The 9,193-nt window shown below is 65.7% G+C and overlaps 5 protein-coding genes across 5 annotated transcripts in view; 2 read left to right on the top strand and 3 right to left on the bottom strand.

Annotated features, from left to right (window-relative positions):
* PFL1_03485 (uncharacterized protein) overlaps nt 1-1,602 on the bottom strand; it is a gene marked incomplete at both ends in the record, with an annotated part of 1,774 nt that extends 172 nt beyond the window's left edge. The window contains one exon of the mRNA XM_007881002.1: nt 395-1,602. Within this exon, the coding sequence (XP_007879193.1) occupies nt 395-1,602 (1,208 nt within the window). The remainder of the gene's footprint in view (nt 1-394) is intronic.
* Nucleotides 1,603-2,590: 988 nt separating this feature from the next.
* On the top strand, nt 2,591-4,138 carry PFL1_03484 (uncharacterized protein; the record flags this gene model as incomplete). The annotated part of the gene is made up of 1 exon (XM_007881001.1): nt 2,591-4,138. One exon carries the CDS (start codon nt 2,591-2,593, stop codon nt 4,136-4,138), a length of 1,548 nt encoding a protein of 515 aa, XP_007879192.1.
* A 389-nt stretch (nt 4,139-4,527) lies between these two features.
* On the bottom strand, nt 4,528-4,945 carry PFL1_03483 (uncharacterized protein; the record flags this gene model as incomplete). Its single annotated transcript, XM_007881000.1, has 2 exons — nt 4,528-4,759; nt 4,875-4,945. 2 exons carry the CDS (start codon nt 4,943-4,945, stop codon nt 4,528-4,530), a joined length of 303 nt encoding a protein of 100 aa, XP_007879191.1.
* A 754-nt stretch (nt 4,946-5,699) lies between these two features.
* PFL1_03482 (uncharacterized protein) lies at nt 5,700-7,351 on the top strand (the record flags this gene model as incomplete). Its single annotated transcript, XM_007880999.1, has 6 exons — nt 5,700-5,721; nt 5,814-5,945; nt 6,039-6,057; nt 6,168-6,272; nt 6,389-6,630; nt 6,783-7,351. The coding sequence occupies 6 exons, from the start codon at nt 5,700-5,702 to the stop codon at nt 7,349-7,351; spliced, it is 1,089 nt and encodes a 362-aa protein (XP_007879190.1).
* A 545-nt stretch (nt 7,352-7,896) lies between these two features.
* PFL1_03481 (uncharacterized protein) lies at nt 7,897-8,345 on the bottom strand (the record flags this gene model as incomplete). The annotated part of the gene is made up of 2 exons (XM_007880998.1): nt 7,897-8,136; nt 8,262-8,345. The coding sequence occupies 2 exons, from the start codon at nt 8,343-8,345 to the stop codon at nt 7,897-7,899; spliced, it is 324 nt and encodes a 107-aa protein (XP_007879189.1).
* Between the last annotated feature and the right edge of the window lie 848 nt (nt 8,346-9,193).

Here is a 9,193-nt window from a genome sequence, read left to right as displayed (position 1 = left end):
GGAGGAGGAGGAGGAGGAGGAAGGAGGGGAAAAGAGACGGATATGCTCGGATGTGATCCGTGATTCGTACACCGGTATCACACCACCACCACCGGTAGTGGAGGAGGAGGAGGAGGAGGTGAGGAACGAGTGAGGAGATATACCCTTCCCCGTCCCGGTCTGGAACCATTCTTCCACTCCCCCGATCCCGGAAACACGGGAGGAGGAGGAGAGGAGTCCAACGACTTCAAACGGTCGACGGACCAGTCTGACCAGACTGGCCGAGCCCGATCCCATCCCCCCCGCCAAAGGGTTGCGGTGAAGCTCCAGTGGCGCACCGGCACCGAGGTGCGGTTGGAAGAATTCACACGACCGTGTCGCTTCCGCCCTCGCCGCGACTTGTCCCGAAACAGACCTCGCCGACGCCGACGCCGACGCCGCCTGGCTGGTTTCGAGCGAATCTGCAAAGACGGCGACGCGCAGCCGGTCCGGATGTGCCAAGACGAGGTTGTGCAGCTGCGGCAGCAGAAGCGCGGATCGCAGGCTCGATGTGGCGTATAGCAGCGTCAGTTTGGGCCGGCGTGCCGCCGCTCCAGCATCGCCCGTGGGTCCATTCGGCGAGGATGACGATGATGGTCGACCGAGCAGCGACGTGATGAGCTGGTAGGCCGGCGTGATGCCCGTCCCACCGACGAGCATGACGATTTCCTCTGGCGGCGAAATCGGCTCCGTCGTTGCCGTCGCCGTCGCAGCATGGTGGGCGGCGTAGCTCCACGTGTCGACGGGACCGCGCACCTCGACCTGGTGGCCGGGCGCGAGTCGGTGGGCGTACCGACCGAGTTCGCCGTCGGGATACCGCTTGATGATGAGGTCGAGGTGCGGTCCGGCCCCGACGTGGCTGCCGGGGAGCGTATCGTAGAGCGGCGTGTAGGCGCGTTCGATCTGGAGCGCCGGTTCCTTGATGTAGACGCTGCGGATGCGCAGCCGGTCCATCACGTCGTCGCCATCCTCGACGTTTCTTCTGTCCGCAGAGGGCGATGGGGGGGCAGGGGAGAGGGGAAGGAGGATCTGAAGGTGCTTGTGCTCCGACGCCGTTTCCGTCGGGGTCGGGTAGAATTGGGTCGAGACGAGGGGCAGGCTGTTGTAGCGCCGCGGCTCGAGATGCAGCTTGGCACGTGCGGCGTCCGACGACGACGAGGGCGGGCTGGAGAGGAAGAAGTAATTGAGCGCGCCGATGGTGGCTGTTGTAGCGAGGATGTAGACGATGGCTCGGCCTTGACCCCCGCTGCTGCCGCCGCCGCCGCTACCCTTGTCCTGAGGGCTGGAGCCGGGGTCAGAGCTGGGATCGATGGTTGGCCGGGCGGTGCCGCTGGGATCCGACGACGACAGAGGCAGGGAGTGGTGAGGCGGTGTGGAAGCAAACGTGTCGGGTTGAGGAGGAGGCGTCGGCTGGGCCGAGTAGAGACGACGTGCGCCACGAGCGTACCGGGGCCACGCCGGGTTGGGCAGGTGCGAGAGCGAGCCAGAGGCGAACGCAGAGGACGAGGACGAGGCGACAGCGGGCCGAGTCGCGGCCACGTTTGCGACGGCGGCGCAGACGGCCCTGGTAGCGGTGGCCTTCATGTCGTCGGCGGCAGCGGTCCGCGTCGAGGTGCGTGCGTGCGCGCGGCGAGGGGCAGAGAGAGAAGAGAGAAGAGAGATTGCCGGTCGAGGCGAGTACGGGCGTGGTGGTTGCAATGGTGGAGCCCACGTTGGTTGTCGAGGCGAGAGGGCGTGGTGGGAGGAGGAGGGCAAGAGCCAGACCGAGGAGCAACGAGGGGAGCGTCGACCAGCCAGGGTCCTCGGCGTCACGTAAGAAGAGGTCGAGGCCAAGCCTGGCTGGGCTGCTGTTGCCCGACTTCCGACAAGGCGGCGGGGGGCGGGCGGCGGGCGGCGTCACCGGCGACTTTGTGCCCGCGCCGTTGCAGCTTGGTTGCCTGCGGCGACGTAGGCTCTCTATCTGTGCGCACCGCCGACGCCCACCTCCGGCGTGGACCGTGGATCGACCCACGGCCGGGGAACCTTCTTTCCAATGCATCGCTCAGATAGAGTGCAGCACAACGTGACGCCTGTCAAACCCCACCCCCACGACGGCGACGCGCCGCGCACAAGCAACCTGTTCGATGAGCCTCCGTCCGTCGCAGCCTGGCCCTGGCCTGCCGTGGGTCTCGCCCGCCTTCTGTGGCATCGATTGGCCTGCGTCGAACGTGCCGAGTGCGGCCATCCAACAGAGCGTCTAGGCGAGCGTCGACGCACGACGAGCGACAACGTGCTCGACCTCAGTCTGTTCGGCGTCTTGGAATCGACCGAGATACCCGCCACGGCTGGTCACTGGGGGGCACGACATGCAACAAGGGGCCAGGGTTGAGCCCCGGCGTGCTCCACTTCTCTTGACGAGGGTTCGGTTGGGGGTTGGGGCTGCTGGCCATAAAGGCGGCGTGCCCTCTGCTCCATCTCCCTCCGGCCTCGGTCCTCCGTCTCTCCACCACCTCATCTCCACCGCCACCTCGACTGCCACCGCCACCGCTTCTCTCGCTCTCGCTCTGCTGGCAAGGACCATCCTCCGCACGCCATGCCCTACCCGCGCCTCAAGCGGGCGCTGCTCGCCTTCCTCGTCCTGGCACTCGCCCCCTGCCTCTTCCTCACCCTCCTCCAGCCCGCCATCGCCCACCCCTTCCTCTCCTCGACCGCGCCTGACCAGCTCAAGCGCATCGTGCAACGCGCCGTCTCCCACCAGCAGCAGCAGCAGCAGCAGCAGCAGCAGCATCCCTTCCCCGTCTCCGACGACCACGCACCACCGACCCGCAAGCGCGCCACCTCGCTCACCATCGCCTCGTTCAACATCCGCTACTCGAACGACGCAAACTACGACTCGGCCCGCGCCCCCCTCCAGCGCATCAAGCGCGCCATCACCGGCCGCAAGCAGTCCCAGCAGCACGTCGACGAGGCCGTGCCGGCGCTGCCCCACCAGACCCCCCTGGTGGCCAGGGGGGCCAACCCGGCGCTCCGCCAAAAGTACTGGGGCGAGCGCAGCTGGTTCCTCCGCGGGCCACGCATCGCCGACACCGTCCTCTTCCACAACTGGGACCTGTTTGCCATGCAGGAGGTCCTCGACGCGCCCTACTCGAACCTCCGCCAGTGGATCGGCGACGACTACCAGACCGTCGGCGTCGGCCGCGACGACGGAAGGCGCGCCGGCGAGGCCGTGCCCCTCTGGTGGAAGCGCGACGTGTTGGAGCTGGTCCCCGAATCCCAGGGCGGCGTCGGTCCCAAGGGCTACGAGCACTTCTGGCTCAGCCCCACGCCCGAAAAGGTCGGCAGCGTCGGCTGGGACGCCGGGCTGACGCGCATGTGCACCCACGTCGCCCTGCGCATCAGGGACACGGGCGAGCTGGTCCACGTCTTTTCCACCCACTACGACAACGCCGGCGTCGTGGCCCGCAGCGAAAGCAGCAAGCTCATCCTCAGGCGCGCCCAGCAGGCCGCCGACAAGACCAAACAATGGCAGCGCCGACACCATCCCGCCGGCAGCGACAAGGCGGACGACGTGGCCGAGCCGCTCGTCATCCTCGTCGGCGACCTCAACAGCCCGCGCAACGAAGGCTCCTGGACCTCGCTCGTCGGCGGCCACTACTCGGTGCCCAAGGACCAGACCGGCTCGACGGGCCCCTCGTTCCTCGACACGGCCCTGTCGGTGCCCACGCTCCACACGTCGCCCTACCTGACCATCGACGAGTCGCCGCGCGACGCCCAGCTGGCCTCGGGGTCGGTGGCGCCGCAGCCGTTTACGACCAACATTACGTCGTCGGAGCGCGGCCGCCTCTCGGTGCCCTACGGTCCCCTGCGCACGTTTACCGACTTTGAGCCGTCGGACCGCACCGCCGTCGAGGACCGCCTCGACTTTATCATGCTCCTCGACAACGGCGCCGTCGTCGACCAGACGCGCGACGACGCCGTGCTCGAGGGGACAAAGAAGCGCAGCGACGGCGGAGGAAAGACAGAGGGCGGGCGGTGGAGGATCAGGAGCCACGGCGTCGTGTCGAGCTGGAGCGAGACGGATGCCGGGTTCCTGATCAGCGACCACCGTCCCGTCGTGACTCGCATCGAGAGCCGGGCGTGAGCGCGCGCGCGCGCGGCGGCGGCGACTGTATGTTGACCCCGCAGCCGGGATGCTTGGCTCGATGTCTGCCGCCATGCTGTGTCGGAATGGAATCGAACAAAGATCAGTCGGCAGAGTCCCGCATCAGGCTCGTTGTGCGTGATGCCGCCCACCACGGGCTGAAGGTAGGGTCAGCAGGCCAGTCGGCAGGCCAGGTACAAGTGCGAGTTTCGTGAGCGGGTCGGCCGATGATGGCCCGCTTTTAGTGTACAGAGAGGTGTGTGTTTGTGTGTGCGTGTGCGAGATGCGGGTGCGAGGTGCACGTCGCTCGTCGCACGATCTCGCCACGGCATCAAGCTGCGCGGCCAGGCCAGGATGCAGCTCCGGGTGCGAGAGGCGACGGGGGCGAATCAGAGAGCGCCACTGACGGCACCTGCGGCGCGCTCGTTGCTGACCCTGCGTACATAGGTGGAGGAGACGACGTTGAAGGCCTCAAAGTACCTCTCCATGCACCGGGTGAGGCAGGTCTCCTCCTTGCCCGAGAGACCCGAGGCGCCGGGGGCCGGGATGCACTTTGCGTAGCACTTTTCCGTCGCCTTTGTGATGAGCTGCTGTGCGTTGGCCATTGCCAGCTCCGACGTCCTGTTTCACCATTCCGCCGACGGAGAGCAAAGAGGAGGGCAGGTCTGGGTGAGCGGGTTCGAGAGGCAGTGATGAAGAAGAGGGGAGCGAGGAGCGAGGAAGGGGGGAGACGTACACTTGTTGCTTGATAGCCTCCTTCTTTTCGGCCGCCGTCGAGCCCTTGAGTCCCGAGAGGTTGAAGTCCATCGTAAACGGAGATGCGTGTGTGTGTGGGCTGTGTGTGGTAAGGGTCGGGCGAGGTGCGAGTTGCAAGGTGCGAAGGTCGTAGTGGTGGTGGTGGCTGGTGGAGGCGAAAAAGGTGAGCCGCCGTGGCTGCTGATGGCCCCGCCCCATCTCGGCGAGAAGATTACGTGGTGCTGACAGGCTTGGCTGTGCGGGAGAGGGAGAGGACAGACGGCAGGCAGGCAGGCAGACAGGCAGGCAGGCAGGCAGGCAGGCAAGTTGACGGCAAGCTGCATGACTTCGGATCTCGGACAAGCGGCCGCCCTCTCGTCAGCCCTGCAGCTGTCCACGTTTTTTTTCGCAATTTTCCGATGAGTTTCTTCCAGGCAGGTGGGCGGGCCCCGCTGTTGCCTCGGGCGCCGCCGGCTACGGCTCGACATGGCGGGCCGGGCAGGGGGATGCGGATCGACGCCGCCGAGGGCCAAGCAGAGGACCCTTGCCTGCCTAGCCTCCCTAGCCTGCCTGGCCTGCCTGGCCTGCCTGTCTGGCCAGGACGTGGACAACATCGCCACGACCACCACCGCATCCGTTCGCCTCTACCTAACCTATCGAACCCACCGCTCCGGGAATCGACCTCGCCAAGGGCCAGCACTCGCAGAGGACCGTCGGGTCATTGTCGTCCATCCGCTCAATCGACCACGACCTCGAGCCGCCGTACCGGGCCGCTTCTCTGCGCACAGAACGATCCGAGATACCGGTTCAATCCACGCACCGCAGCATGGCGCCGAGCCTCGTCATCCGTGCGTCGTCCGCCTCTCTTCTCTCTGCCACCCGGGAAGCCTCTCCTTGCTGATCAGTGTGGACCCCACCATCCCTGGCTGCCCCGCAACAGACTCGGTGGCCGCGTTTGCAAAGGCGCTGCTGCGCTTCGGGTGCCGCGATGTCCAGGTCAATGGCCTCGACAACTTCCTCAAGGTGCTCCAGGATCAAAAGAGGCGCGACGAGGGGCGGGGGATATTGACCTGTGCGTCGCTACGAACCTGCTTCGAGCACGAGGCCGACGGCGGCGAGCTGAGCTGACACTCCGGGCGCTCCTCTTCTCCCTCGACGGCCGCAGATTGCAACCACATCTCGGTGTGAGGATCCCTTGTTGTCCCCGACATCGGTACCAGCGAGCTTGTAGCGGTCGGATGCTAATGACGCTCGCGCTGTTCTACACCTCTGGGCCCCGCCCCCTCCCCGGCAGCATGGATGAACCGACCATCTGGGGCGCGTTGCCGTGGTGGACGTTCCGCTCGCCCTCGACGACGAGGTGGACGCTGGGCGCCAGCGACATCATGTTTACCAATGAGTGCGTGCCCCTCTCCCCTGATCCCCCCATCTCATCCTTGGGACCTCCCCCCGTCTGACGCGCTTCGCTCCGCCTCGCTCCGCCTCTGCCCCCTTGCTCTGCGTGCGTGCGAGCAGCGCGCTGCGGCGCTTCTTCACCGCGGGCCAGGTCATCGAGACGCACCGCGGCGGGGGCATCTTTCAGCCCTCGATCGACACGGCCATTTCGAAGCTGGATGCGGGCCAGTGGATCCACCTCTTCCCGGAGGGCTACGTCAACGTGGGCACGACGACCAAGCTGCGCCGCTTCAAGTGGGGGTTGAGCCGCATGATCCTCGAGGCGCAGCAGACGCCCGTCGTCGTGCCCATCTGGATCACTGGTGCGTCGCTGCCCGTCGTCGTGCCTCGTTGGGACCCTCTGCTGCCCGGGACTGACCATTGGCGCGACCCGTCTGAGACCGCTTGTCCCCTCCCCGCCCCCGCTTCCCCTTGCTGCTGCTGCTGCTGCTGCTGCTGCTCGCCGCGCTGGCAGGCTTCGACAGGCTGATGCCAGAGCCGAGGTCATGGCCCAAGTTCCTACCGCGGCTAGGTGCCTCTGTGTCGATCACGTTTGGCGAGCCGGTGCAGGATCGCCTCTCTGCGCTGCTGAGCGGCGACGGCGGTGGCGGGTCAGAGGGGATAGACGATACGCTGCGGTGTCACGACAGCGAGCGGGCCGTCGCAATGATCGCGTCGTCGTCCTACCCGACGCTCTCGCCCACATCACGGGGCTACGCCTCGCTGCGCACCGAAACGGTCGAGGCGGCGCAAAGACGGAGCGACATGGCCGCGATGCTGCGCTACGAAATGGCCCAACTCGGCCGCCGCGTCCGCATCCTCAACGGCCAGGATCCCGATACAGAGGTGCCCCTCGTCCACACCGCCACCCTCATCCCGCACACCAAGACCGGCATCGTCTCCGACCCCGCCGCCGATGCCCGCGGCCCAACAACGAGCAAAGAGGGACTCGGCTCCACCGTCGAGCGCAAAGTCAAGAGCGGCCTCGGCAAACACGTCCCCCGCCAACAGGCCGAACAGGGCTGGAAGGACAGCGCCACCTGATCCTCCCCCCGTCTGTACCGTCGTCGCCGCCTCCCCCCCTCTGCCATCGCATCGCATCGCATTGCATCCCAGACGCGCCTCTCCGCCGTCGTCGACTGCTCTCCCTTTCCCCACTGCGCGCGCCAAATGCCCTATATATACGTTATCCTGCACAACCGCAACATCAAAGGGTTCTATGGAGTAGTGGTCAACTCTAGCGGTTCTGACAAATTCCCTCAGGATCCCCTTGATGTCAAGGGATGGTTTCGCTTCCGCTCGCCCCCGGTTCGAATCCGGGTAGGACCTCATCTTTTGCCGCTGCGGCTTTTTGGGGGCGGGTTTGGCCGAAGGTGAGCGAGCGGGTCAAGAGCGGGTCAAGAGCGGGTCAAGGGCGGGTCAAGAGCGGCCGATTGGAACCTCGCACTGAAGGTGACAGGAAAACGCCATGGTGGATTTCCGAGCTCGCCCGCACGCACACCTCCGGGGGCCGGTCTCGGTAGGGTGACAGACAAGGACGAGGTGAGATGAGATGGACGAGGCTAAGCGGCGACTGGCTCTCTGCCCTTTCAGGAGCGGGGTCTACCCTTCCACCAAGCCGCGAGACCGAGGTCGTGCATCTGCTGCCGCGTCGGGCTGGGCAGGCTGACGTCGCGGATGCCCGGCGGTTCAAAGGTGTCCTCGACGAGACGACGGCCGCGGCGCATCATGTACTCGATGGCCGAGATGTCGCGGCGCGTCAGGCCGCCGCCCATATCTGGATGCCGGAAAAAGTGACGCAGGTACAGGGTGAAGTTGTACCGCGTTTCCTGCGGTGGAGGGTCGAGGTGGTTGAGAGGGTCGAGTGGAAGCGGAAGAGGGGGAAGAGGGATGGATCAGCGAACCGCTACCGAGCGAGGCGGAGGGAGGGGGAGCGGGGGGAAGGGAGACGTACGACTGGCTTGGTACGGATACACCGTAACCCCTTCCTGTAGAGGGCGAGGACCTCTTTTTGCGCCGCAGTCAGTCGGACTGGCATGGTGGTGTTCGTCGTCGTCGTCTTTCTGTCCTACGTCGTCGTTTCTGCTTCTTCGCAGTGGCGATATCCGTGGGTATCGACGGATGTAAGAGCGTGCGCGTAGAGGAGAGCGATAGTGGTGATATGCGGACTCTCGGAGCTGCAAAGCCGGTGGATGCTGGGACGCAGGTAACCCTGCGATCTGGGATGCCGGATGGTGCTGTGCAATGCGCGACGGCTACGTCCGTCTGTCTGTCCGTCTCGAGAGAGAGAGAGGTCAGTCCAAGTCCGAGTGTCGAGTGTCGCGTGTTTGACGTTGCAATGCTGCACCTCGCTGATATCTGGTCGCGGTCGATGTCGATATCAATACCGTCGTGTCGTGTGGTGTAGTACAGCGAGGCGAGATGAGGTGAAGTGTGGATGCGGTGTGGCGAAGTGAGGTGTGAAGTGAGATGCGCGAGGAGCGAAAGCAAAGCGTCGAGCCCTGCTCCGTGCGAGGGTCGGATCCACGACCGCGACCCCCCGCAGTGCAAGTGGAGGCTCCAACCCAAACCCATCCCCCTAGCGCTGCCACCTTCGTCCGCCCATCATCACGTCAGCACCCCTCCATCCCAGCCGATTTGCTCCGACCCCCCTAGCCTCTCCTGCACACCGTCGAATTGAGCAAGTCACACGACCCTACCCAACGTCGTGGCGCCGGACAGATGTGTCCAATAGATGCGGTTGACCAAGCGAGAGGGGGAGAGAATGTTGAGAATACATGGATGCGAATGGCGGTGGGGGATGCAGGATGTCGGACGATGGATGCACGGCGATGAGGACCAAGACGAGGACGAAGACGGGGGGGGGTCCGGTACGGGGAAGGGGGG

This window comes from Pseudozyma flocculosa, assembly GCF_000417875.1.
Source record: "Pseudozyma flocculosa PF-1 unplaced genomic scaffold scaffold00010, whole genome shotgun sequence".
NCBI lineage: Eukaryota > Fungi > Basidiomycota > Ustilaginomycetes > Ustilaginales > Ustilaginaceae > Pseudozyma > Pseudozyma flocculosa.
The sequence above is the reverse complement of the archived record's forward strand: the minus strand, read 5'-3'. Positions and strand labels throughout refer to the sequence as shown.